The 21,380-nt window shown below is 35.7% G+C and overlaps 1 protein-coding gene across 1 annotated transcript; it reads right to left on the bottom strand.

Moving 5' to 3' along the window:
- Positions 1 to 773: 773 nt before the first annotated feature.
- Positions 774 to 9,335, bottom strand: LOC149771302 (neuronal acetylcholine receptor subunit alpha-6-like). Its single transcript, XM_089948646.1, has 2 exons — positions 8,525 to 9,335; positions 774 to 1,915 (listed from the first exon to the last, which is right to left on the bottom strand). The coding sequence occupies exons 1-2, from the start codon at positions 8,975 to 8,977 to the stop codon at positions 1,073 to 1,075; spliced, it is 1,296 nt and encodes a 431-aa protein (XP_089804772.1). The 5' UTR covers positions 8,978 to 9,335; the 3' UTR covers positions 774 to 1,072.
- Positions 9,336 to 21,380: the final 12,045 nt, after the last annotated feature.

The following is a 21,380-nucleotide window of genomic DNA, read 5'->3' as shown; positions in this document are numbered from 1 at the left end:
ATTTTGTAATATCTCTACAGTTTAGAAAGTAATTGACAAACTTTTAATAAGTTTGCGTTTAGTGAAAACGGGGTGAGGGTAGAGGTAGGGTAGGGGATATTGGGAGGATGGTTGAATTAGAAGGTTCTTTTTTAATCAATCAAACAAATTCAACTATAAATTCATGAATGCTGACAGGGAAGGAAATCATTTCAAAACCATTTTGATTATTTTAATTCACGTACGAGAGATTTCGAGGAATTAATAATTTATTTCAAACTAACTGGCTTGATGTCTAGTAAAAAAAGACTACGGTCGTTACTATGCACTCTTAGAACGACCGGATCGCCCTCTCTAAAAAACTACTCCACTCCACCCCAAATTGCATCCTGTCGGTAGCAATAAAACAGAACAGGCTCATAAAGGACTGTGTTTGTTCACTTTTAAATGGACACTAAAAGAAACCAAGCCTAGATTGGTATCTCACGACATGTACCCCAGAACACGACACAAATCTAATACAACGGATTATTCCAACATAACATTATTAAACACTTATTTATTCAAACATCTGAGAATTTTTCCTTATGCTAAGAAATCAGGGAGGGTCCACTTTATGAAAAATTAAACCATGCTACCACTAAGTGAATACTGTATATTATGACCATTACGCATAACAACTGGAAAATGTATAGGGTTGAGTAAAATATTCACAATACTGACTCCCCATAATCAACAAATAATATCTAACTAGCTAATAATAGCTAGCAATAAACGGGAACGTAAAATACAAATATCACATACCTAGGTTTATTTCGATACATCGACGTCTACAAAAGAGGACAGTTTTATTTCCCTTTATCAACAGATTACATAGATGTATATATGCTTGATATATCAAAGGCCCATGCAAATATAACGTTCATAAATGTTGAGATTTATGTCCTGGTGTCCTGTATAAGGAGATAACCGCCAATACAGAGTTCAGTGAAGAATAAGATAGAATAACGTAAATTCACAGTGACTCAACACTGAATCAAAAGGAAGATAATGAGAAGTTTTATGTCTTAGTTGTGTGGAAAGAAAGTCGTTGTTATGCAGCATTTTTTGAACAGATGTAAAATATTGTCACTGTGGTGATAAATGTTGCTATAAAGAAAATCCAAAAGAAAATGAAGTCGAGGGCATTGCAGATATGATTCCACGTGATTTTAGGCTTCTCATCTGGTCTTGGTGATTTTGACGTTTTGATTGCAGAAGTTGCTTCTTCAGTAGAAATTGTGTAACCAGAATCAAAATTAGGAACCTCAGCCTCGCTCATCATTGCCGGATGCCCCTTTTTATATCTTCTGCATCGGACTATATCCACAATCCCTTGAAGTCTAATCAGCCATGATGGGATTGGGTCCTCGTCAACATCCCTAAAATTCAGACGAAGCATAAACAGCGTCAAAATGACGATCAAAGTACTGAAACCGGTCATTAGTACCAAGTAAATACCGAGGAAGGAAACGTTTTCTGAATTCTGTGGCAATGTTGTTGTGACGATTGTCAAAAAGACGGCCAGAGCAAGAAATACTGTCACAGAAAACGAAGCCTTTTCTCCGGATTCTGCCGGAAGTACGAATATGCAGACATTCAGAAGAGACAACATTATGACTGGTAAGATGACATTTAACAAAAAGAAAAGTGGTTTTCTTTTTAATTTGATTGAAAATAAAACTACAGCGTCAGCGGATTCCTGTAACATATCTACGCTCGTGTCAACAATTGACCATTCCGAATTTTCTTCGTATTGATCCAGGAGAATTCCCTTCATCCCCTCCTTAACATTTACTTCCACTTTCGTGTAAGTCCATGCCACAAATTTCAAGGTACAAGTCTGAATATCAAACGGAAAGTAGGTAATATCAACTCCGCATGTAGACTCAAAAATCTGGAAAAGAACTTGAGCAAATTAATGGAGGCCAAATGAATTGTTTTCAAATTGTAATGAATTTTTTAATTCTCAGTAAGTTCTAAGGACTGTCTCATCAGGATAGTTCAAATTGTAGCCCACTCTTGTGACACATTTACGGCCCTTCCTTAGATTCGTGGTGCAGCATAAGGATACAGTGATGTCCCATAAATGGTCGTTGAGTACTTGATATACAATGCAAAGAATCTTACATGAGTGCTCATTTCCAATTGACTTTATGAAACGAGTCCAAACATTTCTATGTTTGCGAGACTTTAATACTGATTCCATTTTACCTACCACAGTCTAGCTTAGTACAATTACTTTGACATGCAATGCAAGGCCTACTTCGTTACGCCGTTCCTTTATATGACGTTATGACGCCGTCTGTAACTTGAGGACGGGCTATTACAAGTGCTACATATATGAGAATCATCGGAAAGGTATATTAACGTAAATAACACAGTATTCATGTTATAAATAAGAATTTTTCAAACGTAAAATAGCTGTGTTAGAAAGAGTTCCAAGGTGCCAAGTAAGTTAAAGGCCATTGAAGTGGATTAACCAGCGTTTGTAAATATGGTTCCATAAATCTAGCCCGTGATTCCCAAAAGCTGAAAGGAGTGGTTTTGAAAATTAAACTTTACTAATTTGTCGGAAAACTACATTACGATCTCCAGACTTTCTATGTTAGGCCCAGGTCCATATTTCACAAGCGTAAATCTTATAGCTGAGTCTAGACTTAATAATTCTTGACATTAAGTCGGACTTAAGGACGAAGTGCACAGTTCAAAAAAGTACTTCCGCGCAATAATCTAGTGTTCGTTTTCGAACGAAGATTTTGTTCAAATAATATCAAAATATCAATAAATTTAGAAGCAAAGTGAATATACGTGAAATATATAAAATATTCAGGTTGAATCATAAAGAGAACTTATAGGCAGATTTCCAGGAACCTTTACAGACCAGCACTGGTCCATCGTGAGTGTGTTGGTAATATGTGACAGCAGTACTAACGATGTTTTGTTGCTTATGCAACTTTATTTCATTTGCAAAAAACATGCGATGTAACGCTATGTATGAGTGGATTCATAAAATTTGTTGTTGAAATAACGAGTCAGTTAATAAGCAATATCGCTCTTGTGGAGCGCCGTGGAATCTCAAAGTAGTTCGCACAAATCTTAAGGTCATTTAAACTGGTTATTAATTTATTCTTCATTTATCTAATGAATCTGAATTCATCTTGATTATTTACTATATAGTTTAATACCGTTGTTCTGTGTGATTATTTTTAAAGTTCTAACACGGACTTTATGGCAACAATTAATTGGTAGACCAATATATAGCGAAATTGATTTGTCTAACAGAAAGTACTAGTATCAACTTAAATGTTTGAAATTAATTGGCCATATCTTTAAAACTGTTTATTGGATTTTTAGACAGGTTTTGCATATATTTCCACCCACTGAGAATATATGGGCTGAGTCCTACATGTTTAGAATAATATGCAGTTCGTCAAAAAGTCACCTATAGACTTAGTGTGTACGATATATGATTTTTATTGTTCAAGTGCCTAATAAAACGGATATGATTTTATTGTTCAAGTGCCTAATAAAACGGATTACTTTACACAAGGGCGGCATGTAAGGAAAAACATATTGTTGCGAAGACTGCCGTCGAGCCTCCGTACATTTGTTCTTACCATCGAATTTGTTCACCACAATCCTAAATACATTATTCGTCTTTCCTCAACATTCGTATCATTAAAGTTATACCTGCATATTGTTCGTTACGAGACAACACGCCACTAACGAATTTGAGAAAGAAAGGTGTTCACTGTAGTTGTTCTGTTCGTTTAGCAACGTTTTCTCATCAAATAACAAAACTACCACTATTTCTTTCCTGCTTTTGTAAAAACATGAAAACGGTCCAGAAAAGACTTTGGCGAAAATGGGGTTGAGCCAGTAATGCTCACAGATCATTTGAACCAAATTAATATTATTGCTGATACGTGAGGATAGCGTTAAAATGCGAGGGAGAATGGTTCTTGTTAAACGCGATAACGGTTGATCATATTTGTACAGAAAGAAATACCTACCCCAGATTAATATTTTACCCCAAATAAATCATCCAAACACTCATCTCAGATTATATCTTTACACAATTTAAAACACATCCGCAGACTGATGTTAATATAAGGACATAGGAAAATAAGAATGAATTATTTGTCCCGCTCTTATATACACACATATGGCCCTAAAACGTAATTTGTTCCAACTTTCTACATGCCATTTCACAATACCCCATGTCGTAAAGGTACCCATCTGACCGACCCATCCAATGGGAAATAACTTAGTTCTTATTTTCTACTCTGCATAAAATGGTGCAGTGATACTGAGGCTAGGCGGATAGAAAACTTTATAATCCATTACGCGATTTTATGGTCATTCGAAATATTAAATCAGACTTTATCAAATAAAGAGGCGTGTTATTTTCGAAATTATCATAAAAGTCCGTTGGAAACGCAAACTCAGATAAAATAAATTCCAACTAACTATCAGCACAAAGTAGCTCAAATTACCTATCACTGCAAAGTATTGCAAACACTCGAATAAGACCAGACGATGTACGCTTATACCCAATAGCATGAAATGTCTTGTAACGTTGGTAAATTTCCTCAATAGGTTTTGCAGCATAACTTGTAGTAATAGCTTCCAAAAATTGTTTACGGTGTTTGCGCCGCTACTTTTCTGCTTTGTTGCAATCAAATTCATATATCCATTGAAGAATGGATGTCATCGGTATATTAATACAAAAAAACAATTGTCTAACTAATTTGCTGTTGGAGATAGTCATTACTGCTAGAGTATTAGTCATATCATCGGAAGTTTCATTCGTGTGGCTCGTTTCAGAAACTTCAGACCCTTTAGATGTTCCAAGTAATTTAGTCAATGTCAGAGCCTTCTTTTTTCTTGTACAGTACAGTGTCAAATAAAGTTTGTATCTTTTTCTGCTCATAACGTTGCCCAAGTATGCATCGTTGTGTGGAGAGCCTGGATCCACGTTATCGTCACGCTCCAAGTCAGTATTCAGCAGAGTCTAGGGAAGAAAAAGATCCAGCTTTCAAAACCGAATTCAGCAATGCATCCCGGTTACGTGACATTACCAACAGCAGCCCCTGAAGTGGCAATGTCCACTGACTTTTAAGCCATTGGACCGGCCTTACGAGTTTTATCACCTAACGTCGATGGTCTCTCAGCAGCGAAACGAACCATCATCAGTAGTATAACCCACCGTCATAATATTGACATAATCTGTCTTCAGGAGACTCACGTAGCAGACCAGGTAGCAGGACGATACACCATTGGAGGAAAACCCCGAAAAGAACCACGGACCCACGAGAAGTTACTGGCAAGCTTTCTTACATACCCACATTGGCCGAACCCGAGACTCGAACACACGCAGACAGAGGTGAGTTGGCAGTGATCCGTAACGGAGAGCACTTTATACCATTTGGCCACCCCAGGACTCGTTGTTTGAGGTTAGATCATCTCTAATTAATGCGCAACATGTATTTATGTTGAAAGTCTCATATAGGAATTATATGGAGATTTGTACTAGAAGGAAAACTCAGTTCGAATTTATATGATTAGGGAAAATTTGGTACGTCGGTATAATTTAGAGTGCTGGATATATATTATATTTAAATTCATATAGTTACAAGATCACTGATCTCAAAGAGGAATGTTCTTTGTATTCGACACGATCAGCAAGACATACACCAGTAACGCCATTGATGTGTCTGTCTTTGCGATCCATGAGTAAACCTCCTTACTGATCGAATTACTCCAAATACCTTTATTCCCAAGTCCTAAAAAATAAATGTTTTGAAAATAAATTTGTTTTAAGTTTATGACATAGTTAGGAGACATTGTATGAAGTGCTTGTGGTTTATTATTTTTGATATGTAAACACGTTTACATTTCAAACCAAATGAGCCCTTGAAATCCTTGCTCAGTATTCTCATAAGCGAATGGTTATAACTGTTTGATATTACTTGTGCCACCATCTTGAACCATTTTATTTTACTATTATGTCAATGGTTATTGGGAATGAAATGGCGACTATCATTAAATAGCATGGTATTGGTTACATGTGTCGGGATATGGCCCATTCACCCTACTTAGAATTATCCAATTGCAAGACTAATACCACAACATGATTATAAGTTGGGCAAGTTAAACTGAACACGTCGGAGGGCTGAAAATATCAATGAAACTGTCCAGCACAAACATACTGAGTCTATCCAGATGAACGTGATGCATGTAATGCACAGAAATCTCCTTTGCATTACTGTTACCACGTGGCATGGATCTTGCACCACGCCCCCGGGACAAGGATGACCTGAATGTCAACCTATAGGTGTAAATAAACTCACTACTTTTATAATATTAATGTCGATAGATGCCGGTCTCTAAACTGACAGAAAGTTATATAATCACGGTATTCCGTAAAATCAAAATAATACAAATATCCGGCCGATAAAATATTCAATCTGGAAATCACAAAATCCATATGAATGCATAAAGCACCATATGAATGCATTCTCAGCAACACCTCTGGATGAAGAGCAATTTTTCCATCAGTGATCATCCGATCGGACACATATTTAGGAAATGGAATGCTGTTACTTCTACCGTATCAAATACTGCATCTGCGGTGAATGTCCATTCCGTGATCGACACACGTTTCGGTTGTAAAGTTGTAAACAGTCTCATCGAAATCCATGTAGCTATTGCTCACTAAATCTGTAAATGATTCATGTCTTTTCATGAATTCACATTACATTATTATTATTACCAGTTTGATTTTCTCTGTCCCATATTGTCCTGAAACTGAAAACAAGCTGTATTGAGCTGAATGTCAAATTGAATTTCATATAGAGAGGGATAATTGTATTTGGGGTTGTGTCGAATATATAAAGGAACGTGTATATCAATAGATGAGAGAGGACTGGTAATAAACTTTGTCACTGAAGTGTTAGTTATGCATAGTATGCAGTGGACATAGCCCTCTTCGGCAGTTTGTGCGTGTTTGTGTGTGTGAAATCAGACTTTATCAAATAAACAAGGTGTTATTTTCAAAATTATCATAAAATTCCGTTGCAAACGCAAACACAGATAAAATAAATTCAAACTATCGGCAAACATTAGCTCAAATGACCCATTACTTCAAAGCATAGTACTAACTCGAATTCGATCTGACACTGTACGCATATACCCAATTACATGAAATGTCTTGGAACGTTGGTAAACTTCCTCAATAGATTTTGCGCCGCTACTCTTCTGCTTTGTTGTAATCAAATTCATACAGCTACTGAAAAGTGGATGCCATCGTTATATTAATACTAAAATATTTGTCTAATTGATTTGCTCTTGGAAATCTTCATTATTGATAGAGTATTAGTCATATAATCGAAAGTTTTATTCGTGTAACTCGTTTCAGACGTGTAATTTCGTCAACGTCAGAGATCACTTTTGTTCTTGTACAGTATCAAATAAAGTTTTTATCTTTTTCCGCCCATAAGCTTGACCAAGTATGCATCGTTGCTGTTCTAAGATAATTTCTACGTTAATTAATGTATGTTCCGAAAATGTGTTTGAGAACGTATATAATATTTTTGGGCCTCATTCATAAATCTGTATGATGAATTCAAACGAAAAAGTGATTACAGTTTTTACCACGTGTTTATATGATCCGGAAAACCGATGCCATTATTTGAGACCTCCATTAATTCTTTTAAAATATTATGACCCTCGATCGTGTCATAAGCATTTGTGAGGGTTAATGAGGTCAATGGCTCTATCTTGTTTGACTCTGGTCACTTGTTTAGCCACTTTATTTGGTTACTTGTCTGCGTACTTTTGTGGATTGATAATAGACGGGTTGGACATACTATATGGCTTTATGCTAAAATGAACAATATTCATGCGGATGGAGACTGTGGCCTAGAAAAGTAATGAAAATATAAAACGACTATGATCACACTCCTCAAAATCGTTTTAAAATTGTATTACAAAATGATGATTTAATATTTGGGGTGTCACATAAAAATCAATTAAAGAAGACACAACATTACTGCTTGAATTAGGAACTGAAAGCAAACTTAATTCCAAAAGATTCTGCGGGAAATGCTCAGAAGAACGAAATAAAACAGTGAAAGGACCAAGAACAGGTAAATGCTTCTCAAATAATTTTTTTAAAGTGTTTTAGATGATATGGTTCCAAACTTAGCTCAAGTTCGTTTGACATAAGGAAAGAAAGGTGTACGAGTAGAATATATTTATAACACTACTCGTTACGTGTTTATTCATAATATATATTTATAAACCCTTAGTTATATACATGAATATGTTTTTCCAGTCTAGTTTCAGTACGTATACATTTAGAAAATATGGTCATTTCCAAAAGTTTATAACTGTATGAATTTAACAAGGGACATCTAGACTATTTCATTTAAAGCTTTTAAATAATAAAAATATTTTGTAATATGGTACATTTTGACATTTTATAGAAAGAAATACCTACCCCAAGAGGATACCAAGACACAGTGCCATCACTCAACACGTAAACAAACAAACTACTGGAGCCAAGTTCTTTCAATTCGGATACGCCATTTTGCAGAGATATGTCCGGTTTCCACACGTTGTCCTGAGGAATAAATGTACCTGTCAGGTTGCCATAAGTCGATGGGGTCCAATGTAGATAATTATCGTTCCATCTAATGAAAAGGTAACCGGAAGTGGTCAGTTTTTCCTTCTGCGAGTCAAAGTTTATAATGCTTGTAAGATGAAAGTCAATAAAAACATCGGTTGCCTTATTTTGCTCGTAAGTAGGTCTAACAGCCTTATTATAGGCAGACGCATTAAAAATTTGGGATAAAAGATTCTTTGCATCATCCGATGTTTGAGCATTGACTTTAGGAATGTGCACGATCACTAAGAATAGCAACACCACTGAATTTAGTTTCCGATGCGTCATATCGGATTGATCACGAATGTATGCGCACTATAAAATCTATGATAATGCTTTTAAACAACTAGACAAAACACCTGTTTAGCAGTCCATAAATAAATGGATATTTGTATTCCAAACAATTTGTCATGGTCCAGATACAGTAAAATAAATGTACCTTTTTACACTTATTTTAAACACTTTAGACAGTATAATCCATTCTTGATTTTTTAAAATGTATCATAGTAAGTTATCCCGATTCAGGTTTGGTGTGTGCTTAGTCCAGTTTCACGGTTAATGAGATTCATCTCCTTCGGCTACCGATATAAGCTTTGACGCGTCGTTTCTTACTGGAAAATTTCAGTGTCGCAATTCGTTGAGTGATATCACACACTGATATCACTCGGTGCATTGAATGGAAAATGAATACCATGTATGATTGAGAAAAAGGTTTCAAATTTCTTATTCAACCTAAATTATCTACACGGAACTTGAGTCTAAAGAACATTCCTGTTAAGATAGAAATACATAATAATGAAGACAGTTTTTAGTGACTTTCTTTAATGTAAAACGATTATGTAGGCCAACTACACTTATCTGTTTAAAAACTGGTCTTGTGAGTAATCCTGAAATTTGAGTACGATATTACTCACGCTCAAGCTCAAAACCCCAAATTTAAATATGGCTCTTTGGGTTTTATTATATCACTGAATTTTAACCACGGTGCATGGAATTCATCATTGAAATGTATACATAGTACATGAAATTTAATTATATTGCTGAAATTTAAATATGGTACATGAAGTATAACTACATCATTGAAATTTAGGTATGATACACAGAGTATAAATAGGTCAATGAAATTTAAATATGGTACATTGAGTGTAATGTAATATGGTACAGCAGCATAATGACAGGAGTATAATGACATCATTGACATTTAAATATGGCACCTGTTGTATAATTACTGTGTTGAAATTTAAATATGGTACATGGGGTATAATTACTTTGTTAAAATGTAAATATGGTACATTGTTATAATTACTTTGTTGAAATTTAAATATGGTACATGGGGTATAATGGCATCACTGACATTTAAATATGGTACATGGGGTATAATTAAAGCATTTAAATTTGCATGATACATGGGGTCTAGTTACATCATTAGATCATTGAAATTTACCAAATGAGCCGGTCAATCGTGGTCTAAGCTGGCCATTTTACTGGTGACTTCAAACTAAAGTCGCAGGCCCTACCTGCTTGTGTAATGCTACTCCAGGTTTGTGTCGACGCTTAGAGTAAAGACAATATGTCCCCTGATCAATGGTGTCACAGTTATAGCCAATGGTCAAATAACTAAATGTCTAACTCATGGCAAATGGATGTATGATTGATTATACAGTAGCAGGCTGAAGCGAACTTTGTCTCTGTACTTTCATTTTATTTATTGGATTGGATACTTGGAAAGAACAAACAAGTAGACAGTTAATATGGTAATGTATGTTTCTTTCGGAAACATTACTCTCCCATCCCCATCTCTCTCTCTCTCTCTCTCTCTCTCTCTCTCTCTCTCGGTCCAAACATATGTTATTGCCTAAAATAATAAAATAATATATTTGCGAAAGGATAAGAAGCAAGTTAGCAAGAACGAACAGCGTTTCTCATGATTGCGCAAAAGAGAATCACATGACAAATGAAATAATTAATAACATGAAGTCAAATATAGAATAAATATGGAAACGGAAAAGACAAACAAAGATGGAATGATAGTTTGATTCAAGATTCAATCCATAGTAGTAGCGAAGGAAATGAAAGAAAAGGGGTGGATTCCGCCACAACTTCGCTAGCCAAAGTTCCGATATGTTAACCATATCTATACCTTGTTGGATCGATCAGATATTTGGGTACTTTGTCATGGAGACATCTAACAGATTTCATCATTAGTATGTAAAGCCACGTAAGCAATGGCATGTAACAGCGGTGCATTGTTACTTTGTACGTTGGCCGAAAATTGTTGAGGTAATTGACTTCAAAAGGAAGCATTGTAAGTTTAACACCGAATGTATGACAACGTACTAAAGAGAGGTCATTACAGGTGTATTTAAAGCTAAGGGTGTATTTGTACAAACACGGACTAGCAGAGGAAAATTGCTTATTTATCAGCCCATTCTAGTTGTGTGCTCCCCTTTTATCGATCATGCAGGAATAGTGTTCTTTGTTTGACTACTTGATTTGGATATGATGCGGTATATTGCTACCGCATCCAGTGAAACTGACAAACTTAGGCACTGAAATGTATGATCGATCCGCAAGGTGTAGCCGACAGGATTGACAAATCGAACCTTGGCTAGCGATGATGACTTTACCCATCTTATTACTCACTCCTTACCTCTATGTTGTCTCTTGTTTGTTCTCTCTCTCTCTCTCTCTCTCTCTCTCTCTCTCTCTCTGTAATGAGGGACATATAGACATATGGGTTAATATATAGTGTTCAAAGAAATCATATCCCATAATATTAAGTCAATAACATTAGACCGTACACTCGTCTAAGCTAATCATGAAATTCTTTTCATTGGAAACTTGGCCATAGTATCAGAATTTTTCTAACCGAAACGAACAGCGCCAAGTACACCCCCCAGGAGAAAACCCGAGGTTGCTAAAACGCACCCACACTAAGTGGTTTCGTAGTGTGAGATGTACATGGGCTGCTGCTGTCCCCATATTTATATAGGGAAAACCCTACCATAGGTACCGTCGACATTATGTCCGTTACGAGATTCGAACCTCAGACCCCCAGAATGAGAGTCAGCTGCGCTACCATTTGCGCTATGGTTCCTAATCTGATTGCATACGCTTTAAAAGTTATTATATAGTTAACCATCACTGAAGAAATCAGTACTGGGTATTTATCTCTACAAACTTAATATTAAATCATTCGATAAAACAAATGAACTCAGTATAACTAATTTTTCAGTTCTGAACACAGATAAAACGTGCAATTCAGATTTAAAAAGTTAGTTATTTTTCGGGATAATGTATGTACCGGAAAAACGTTCTGGCTACTTGTTATTATCGCAGAAGACAGGCATCATATAACACGAGTATCGATAAATGGACCATTACCGGATTTTAACTGCCACACTGCAGACATCGTAGCGAACCAGGAAAACCGAACGAATTTAATTAAAAAATATATTGTTTGTGCAAAATACAGTCACTGATATAAGGGAGATAATTGATGCTATTCCTGTAAGACAACGGAAAAAAAGTGATATTCTTCCCGTTAGCCAGCTCTAGACAGATCAAAATTAAATACGGTTTTGTCGAACTCAACTGACTTTAGAAACACACAGAAAAAATATTATTTACAAATTTATATTTATGTGCAACAATTTTCCGCTTACGATCGTAAACACGTATGCGGATCCTTGACACGGTCAAAGGGAAGTAATTCAATTACATGAGTATGCTCAACGGAGTTATCCCCCTTCCTCAGATAAGTAGTGTACCCGTACAATACGGACCCAAATATTAAATAAATAGTTAATAAATATAATTCGAGGTAATTTGACGATTTATCTCTATCATTGATATTGGAAGATGATTCTTTGATCATATTTTTTAGAGAAAGCGGATCTTGTTATATTTTCCGCGACAGTATGTATTGAAAACCTTTCAATATCAAAATATTTGCCAGCTGCATACATCGATTTAAATATTCTCTCTTTACCCGTCTCTAAATTTAACGATAAAACTGCTTTGGCACTCTTATTATTACAACCGGTGTTTCCAAGTCTACAATTTTGACTTTGCGTGACAATTCTCAGATTGGATAAATTATTATTAAGTTTGATTCCATCAATATGATCAAATACAAGACCATTTTTAATTATCCAAAACAACATTCGAAAATAAATCTGTGACAATAATATCCTTTCTTCCTATCAACAGTAAACTGGAGATAACCAGTATTGCTAATAACACCAACTGGTCTCTTAAACCTGCAATTTCTGACCACACCATTACGATTTACCTCGTATTTCGTTATTATAGGATGCTTCACAAACTCGTTCATATTTTGCTCCATTTGTATAATAATAGTATTTGCTTAAATCATAATTTGCCTGAAAACTTAAATAGTCTTCTACGGATTTTATAGATCTGTCATTGTCATTATTTTTTTAACATAATATCTTTTAAGTTCTCTGTATCGTTTACCACCACAGCGTGCACATAATTGTGTTTTCCTCGTACTCCAGCACCACATCGCAGGCACGGTATTGGTCCTAAACTTCCATGGTGAACGCTCTGCAAGTGTTGTCCGCAGAATTCTTTTTTTACAGGATTTATTACAGCGAGCTAATGAACCGATCATCAACAATTTGCATTGAGACATTATTATAATATTTTTCATTTAAATACTTGTTTGAAATATAATATGAGCGAGTTCGATAGACTGTCCCGAATCAAGCCCTGGAGCGCAGATAAATTTAATCTCGACAGAATATCTCGGGTACGGAGATTGTTCTGTGTACTTTGAGAGATTCGGTATCCGACGCATGAAATGACATGAGTATCAATAAATGGACCATTACCGGATTTTGACCTGACTGGATTCGCTCGTATCGAGTTATTCGAGTTTGCTATGGGACTTCGTCCAATTTGTTATGTTTGGTTTGGAAATTATTTTTCAGAAAAAATGTGGGTACCAATAGTGCTGTTGCGGTATATCCTTGATTGTGCGATGTTAATATCGTTGACGATCATCGAAGCAATTATATCATATCGGAAACAAACCGAAGTTTGGTTACCACAACAAAAACAGTATTCTGATGATGAAAACCCGGATAAAACAGATTACGAGAATAAAATTACGAAAGATCTTGGCAGAAAAATAATTGGCAAGTTCACTCAAGGAGGATCATACGATCATAAACGACTTTGTGCAAGATTGATCATGGACGATGCTGAGTTAGATTTTATAATCGCTGATACAACGAAGAAAAACACGTTTATAAGTCGAGAAATAGCTTTCTTGTCAAATGGAACTAAACTAGGTGCAATTGTGAGCTACACGGACGGTGAGTCATCTCAGTATACTCATTTAAGGTCATCGATGCTCGCATATGTTTCGATAAATCTGTTATCGATGATAAATAAGGTTTCTAAGTTTGCTGTCAGAGTTGCCTCGGACTCGTTTTATATCAATAAAGAATGTTCAGGATTGCTAGAACAACTACATATCGATACTTGTGCACAGTAGGGTTCAAGGAGAAAAAAAAAGAAAACATACTCGATTATTCCGAATCCGCTGATGTTACGATTAAAGATATTTATTGTAAAACATATCAAACATTAAAACTATCTTTTGCGCCATCGGTGTACGATCCATTAACCAGAAATAAAACGGTTTATCTCAACGGACCAGGGGTTCTGGTAAGACGACTCGAGCAATCGAATTATTTCAGAATTCAGATATGATCGTTTTAACTCCTACACATAGACTCGCGTGAGAGATGAAACAACGAGGAGTACAATCGTGTACTTATCACAGCTTCTTTCGATGGAAGGGTGACGCATGGACTTCTTCGAGGATGGGTGAAAAATATATTCCGAGGATTATCGTTTGGGATGAAATATGTGCAGTACCGTTAGAAACATTAAAAACGTTTCTTGATTGGCTATTAACAAGAAATACTGCTGTGATAATGTGTGGCGATCACGGTCAACCACCACCTTTTGTTGGACCATCTCCACATGATTGGCTGAAAAATTTTGTTGACCACTTCGAAGAAGTGACTGATGATCATAGAGCACTTGATCCAGAATTAAGGGAGTTTAAAAAATTAATCAGACTACGACCAAATAAAATTCAATGTGAAGTAATGCGTGAAGTAATTTCAAAAACACCTATGAACGACTTTTTGCGCGCGTGGAGACCAAACGATTTGATAGTTGCAAGTAGAAAAATAGTCAGAGACACACTTCAACAGCGGTTGTTTCAGTTACAACGAGAAAAGTTTCCAACGTTGCCAATGCCGTTATGTTATCGACCAGCAGATACACGGCGGCAAAATATTGATGTTGATATACCAGGACAGACCGAGAAACAGAATTAAGTGTTGAATGATACTGTCGCAGTCGATGTCAATGTTGTTGAGGATGCGCTAAAAACAAATAAATCCCCGTGGACGATTCATTCATCTCAAGGATTAACTATCTCTGATACAGTTGTTTGGATCGTCGATGATCCTATCGAGTGGTCAAATTTGGTTTATCTTGCAGTATCTAGGGTTAGAAGAATATCTCAACTACGAAGGATTACCCTGGACGAGTCAGTGATCAATGATGATGATGTTGACGGTGACATTATAAGAAAAAAATTAGCTGGTTATAAACAGTGTGATTAAAAAAAATAAACGTGATTTTGATCTTGACGTTGAATTTATTAATACGCTGAAACAGCTGCAGAATAATCTCTGTGAGAGTTGTAATTGTATAATGTTATGGCGGTATCTGAAAAATGATCCAAGACAATTTACCGTAGATAGGAAAGATAACTATCTTGGCCATACACGAAAAAACACGCTGTTGACCTGTCTTGAATGTAATCGACGTAGGGGTGCTAGTTAAGTAATTGCGGTAGTAATTGTGTATCTTCAGGAATTATTTGCAGTTGTTCACGTACAAATCCACGTTGAGGAGCAGTTGAATCTAGTCTGTAGATTGCTGGTCTACCAGTGGATCTTGTTATGTTAGATATCTTGTGAGTCGTAATACTCCAAATAGGATCAGTCGCTTTTTTATTACCACCTTCAAGTTCACCTCGTTCATATAAATATCTCACAGTGACATTGCTCAGTATTGGTTGTGTTGAAAAATCACGTAGTTGTACGGGTATATGTTTTTTTTTGTGACTGCGCTAATAGGTTTCATGTTGGTCGTTCGAGTAATCTCATTATTTAATGCAGCTATCACACCTGGTAATCTTGCAACCCATTCGCGTGATCTCTTGTCCTCAATAAATTCCTTCGCGTATTGATATCCAAATAACCGCTCAGCAAGTGTTCGATTAAATCGTTTAACAATTGCCTGATCACGATGAATTGCAGTGTGTCCTCGTCTGATTTTGACATTATGCTGCTTCATCAACGATGATACTGGACCAAGAAATTATTTGCCAGGATCAACCTGTAATAGTTGTGGCCATCGTAATGGTCCTCGTTGATAAATTCGTTCAAACGCATCGGCTACTTCAGATGATGTTTTCGCTGATAATGGTTCCGCTTCTTTATATCTACTTGCAACGTCAATGACACTTAACGCGCATTTGTATGTTATTTGACGTCTACGTACTTTAATAGCATCATAAGGTAAAAACAGAATATCTGCCTGATGAACTTCATTAGGAACATTAACATCGAAATACGCGTACTGAATTCGTTTTGGTGATGGTAGGTAAATTTGCCATATTGCTTGTTTAGATAACCACGCTTTAGCAGTAGAATGTTTAACTGCTGCTGCATCAGCGAGTTTATTAATTGCTGCTTTGCGCCTCCAATATCCCCTTTGACTATAATAAATTGATTCCATTTATAATTAATTACCAGCCCCTAATACGAGCTTACCTTGCAGATTTTACTAACCAATTAACTAATGGTTCTCTGATATTTTTATTTTTTATGGAATCTAGCGAATGAATCAACTTCACATCTGCAATATGCCTATGTTGTAGATCTTTATTTTTATAAGCCACATCATGAACGTGACATGCTTTATCAATATCATTTATGGGATACTCATCGATCAGAATGATAGTAATAGGTCCATCTGGATTGGGTAAGGCGCAATTATTACTTAATCTGATAATGAGATGGCTAAAATGGGATAAGTTATATTTGGTAGCATCATCAGTTGATGATCAACGATGCTATGATGTACTTAAAGATTTCAATGAAAGCGCAAGATTACTGGACGAAGATAAGGATGTTATAGAGTTTATAACCGATATTGATGAAGCGCCGAGCGTTGATGTTTTAGACGGATTTATTAATAATTTAGTTGTATACGATGATATGATGATGGACAAACAATCAAATCCTGCCAGAATTTTTTCACGTGGCAGACATAAAAACACTGATGTGATTTATGTTACTCAGCGATACACACAAATACCAAAAGTAATCAGAGATAACTGTAATATTTTAGTTATGTTTAATGGAGTTGATACGCATACGTTGCTAAATATTCATCAAACTTGGTGTAGCGGTGACATGGATATAATTAAATTCAGAAATTTCTTATCACAACCACAATCAACCCAGCACGGGTTTATAACAATAAATTTACATGATCCTAGAAGAAGATATAGTATTGGACTTGATAAAATTTTTCGATAAATTGATAACAGCAGTGAGGATGCGACCTCTGGTATGTAAACACATCTCTCCGTCAGGTTAGTAGTGACCTCATTTTTTATAATTTCAGAAGAAGCTTATACTTTAAGCAAATTAGGTTTCAGACAAGTGGTCTGTTCGCCGTCTCTGCTGCTCGATGTATCATCACTCGGTATCGTCAGATAATATTATTGACAGTGATTAAGGATTACAATGCGTGTTTAATAGCGATTCTCATAACACAGTTGATAATGAACATATGATACAAAACGCAATTCACGGTAACCTATCCAAGGATACGGGCATACAAGAATTTTATTATTTAATGTGTTCATCATCATCATCATCATCATCATCATCATCATCAAAATTCGTTAACAAATAGAGTGAAAGAGGTTTGAGAGGTCTTTGTTTTATGTAAACTTTATTCTGCCAACTTTGATGCGAATAATTCTTTGAATGGACGGGTTGCTCATTGTTTTTAGTTCTACCACAGAAAAGTGCGTATGTGCACGTGCATGTTTGCGTATGTAGTAAGAGAAGAAACATGTATGTTTGTATTCTTTCTACATACCATATGCTTGATCGTCATTGATAATGGAATCATTCATGCGTGTAAAAATTACTCGAATCAAAGATACAAGTTGATTCGTATACAACTAATTTTTAAGGTCTCGATGGGTATTGACAATATCAGGACTTAAAACATTATATTAAAACATAATCATGAGATTTAAATGTTTGTATTGCATAGCTTATTTCTTAGTACAAATATTGCAATGTTCACACAACCCATACCTTATTTATTAGTACAAATATTAATTCAGCCTACTATTTCCAAGCATTCTCTTATAGAATCCAGGGATAGCACTTTCCGTTCTGTCTGGTGTATATTTATAATTATCTCTCTCTCTCTCTCGATCTCGATCTCGAGAAACCCTTGAGCCAAAGAATTACAATAGTCATTGCGCCCATTTCATATCTGGAAAAAGTGGATGCTGGAATGATGATAAGACTGTTATGTTAGAACCTGATTCGTAGAGTGCCATTTCATGTGTTGATATGCGTTTACGTACTAGAAGCATTGAATAAGTACAGAATTGCAATTGATAAGCAAATGTATTATAAGGTTCATTCTATTTGTCCCGTAAATATTTTCGTAAAATTAACTGTATATCTATAAGACAGTGATCTAATTAGAGAGATAATCATAACATCCGCAGCTTAAAATATAGCCCAGCTTAGGACGCTTGAGATCCCAATAGTTTTTTAAAAAAATCCTCCTCGTAGATATACAATGGCTTATTATTACATATCCGAAATCATTCAAGATAAACGGAGCGCAGACCTTCATTCGCCACCCCGTGTAGTAACTTCATGGGGCATATTTGGAACATGTTTATCAGCAAAGAAATGGTGCAAAATTGTTATAGTAAATGGATTTACTTTCTTCTTTACTGTTGGGGATGGTTTTAATATGCTGAAATCTTTCATCTTCTTATTTGTTTATTATAACTGATTAAGAAACGACCGGGGTGGAATGACAATATTGTGAAATAATCATAACGATATATCAGCTTTAATACGTCACCACAGAAGAGATAATGATAAACCAAGTTTTGTACATGCAGTATCGATATTATTAGTCGCCATAGAAGAAATTACGGACTCATCATCTAACCAGTCGGGTGTTTAACCGTCTTTGGTGTTCGTGTTTAAGGTTAGATTAATAATTACATATAAATCATAGATTCTGAAAGTTAGCTCAAAAAGTGTCAGACCAGCTGACCATTGATGATAACATTGATAGAAAATTAGTTCCAATTGTCGACGAATATCTGTATCAAACGGGATAAACATGCAGTGAACTATAACCTTGTTAATGGCCAAATAAACATCAACCGTATGGAAAACCCTGATCTGCCCATACTAATTCGAAGCCAGCTTAGAATCATTACATTTGCACATGAAAATGCTCTCTACAACCTGCCAAGAAAACACTTAGGGATTGTTTCTACAACGAGGATGCGGAATTTGCACATGAAAACTCCAGTTGCATTCCATGTTCACTATGTCAAGATCAACGGTATTGTGTACCGATAGCGCATTGCATACACACGCACACAAAATACTTACACACCATACACATTCAAAACCTACTGACAGATGAATTTCAACCCGAGTACATACGTTGCCAGTGTCCACATATAGGAGAATACATCCGTGCCTAGTGCATCGACTTTCACACTGCGAGACAGAAGTGTTTTGAGGCGTACTCTTTGAAGGCACTTTATGATATGTTTCCAAAGAGAAAATCGTAGGCTTTTGTAGGAATTGCGATTTTTATAAGAAATTCTTACTACATATTTTAAGGCTTTTATATTTTGAATTTTATGCTCAATTGTATATACGTTTCAAAGAATTTTAACATCTTAACACATTATTCTTCCTAGTCTAATACTCCTTGTTTTCATGTATTTGGAAGGGTGTATCTTTCTAAAAGGTCTGCAATTCGTTATTTTTATATATTTACCTTTATCCTTGTTTTCGCTTTTACAGAATGGTTTTATTCCTGAAGTCGTCATTTAAACGTGCTATATATATATATATATATATATATATATATATATATATATATATATATATATATATATATATATATGTATGTATGTATGTATGTATGTATGTATTTGCTGCTTAGATAGCCTCTTACAAACACACACACACACACACACACACACACACATATATATATATATATATATATATATATATATATATATATATATATATATATATATATATATATATATATATATATATAACCGTTCCGGTGGCCTAAGTGGTTAGGGCGTCCGCCTCGGATACGAGAGGACGTGGATTCGATCCCCAGCTGGATCATGCCAAAGACTTAAAAACGACACTAACAGCTGCCTCGCTCAGTATTAAGAGGTTAATGTTAGGACTGGTCGGCCTGGTATTAGGATAATGTGACTGGGTGGGCATCATGCTACATATCTGCGGCATGATACCCAAGTGCAAGACATCACTATAAACTGCCACACTGCAAACATCGTAGCGATATGACTGAATTTTTTTTTAAAACTACGTTGAAAATCCAAATCAGACACACAAACACACAAACATAACTATAAAGATTAATGTCGTATGACAATAAAGAACACGAACCAACAAGAGATCAAAGAGATGCTGTAAAAAGTAAATAGAGGCTAATAATACAAAAAGCCAAATCCATCGAACATTTCTCCAGCATTGGACATTGTCAAAAAGCTAACAGAGATATTAATATTCGGACAGCATGGTTACGACACAAGACTACAACACAGTAGTAGAATTACAACATTTTATATCAGAGACAAAGTTAAACTGGACCGTGTTGTCGTCCTGACCAGGTAAAATAATGGTTGGGCCAAGTAAAACTTAACTTCATACTGGTGACTAGGCCGAGTAAATGCAGAACAGCGCCTTGAGAATAAATCCGAGTGCGTTTTCTACCCTTAACATGCGCCAAAGTTGAAGATCACTTACCATTTGGCGTACACCTGTTATAAATAACCAATGCCCAGTCTGCTTACATATTGTCACAAGTTGCAAAAAATCGTTTTTATTTACACTGGAATCTGATGTAAGCCTGAAACTAAAACGGGTATATATTACGAAGGTATTATTTTGCATTTTCACACTTAACCCTACGTGGTGTTCACATTTATAGCTACACTTTTCAGTGGTTGATGCATCATTTTGATGTACAGAAAGATTCCCTTTCAATGAACTATATATAGCACATGTTTATGAATCAGACCTATTGGAAGTTAAAAGTCAGAGAAGGTCAAAATGTGTGACAGTTTCATTTGGTGAGTTAATGCTACTGTTACCGCAGGTGACCGACATTTTCAAGACTAGATCTTTTTTGATACATTGCCATGTCATAGCGTAGGTAGATGCGTGTAATTACTTTTCACAAGAAAAGAAGTTACCAACTTACATCAGAAATGAATATTTTAAGTGTCTGA

Source organism: Sinohyriopsis cumingii, unplaced genomic scaffold, assembly GCF_028554795.1.
Source record: "Sinohyriopsis cumingii isolate HCF-2022 unplaced genomic scaffold, ASM2855479v2 utg001964l, whole genome shotgun sequence".
NCBI lineage: Eukaryota > Metazoa > Mollusca > Bivalvia > Unionida > Unionidae > Sinohyriopsis > Sinohyriopsis cumingii.
This window is presented reverse-complemented; position numbering and strand designations above follow the sequence as displayed.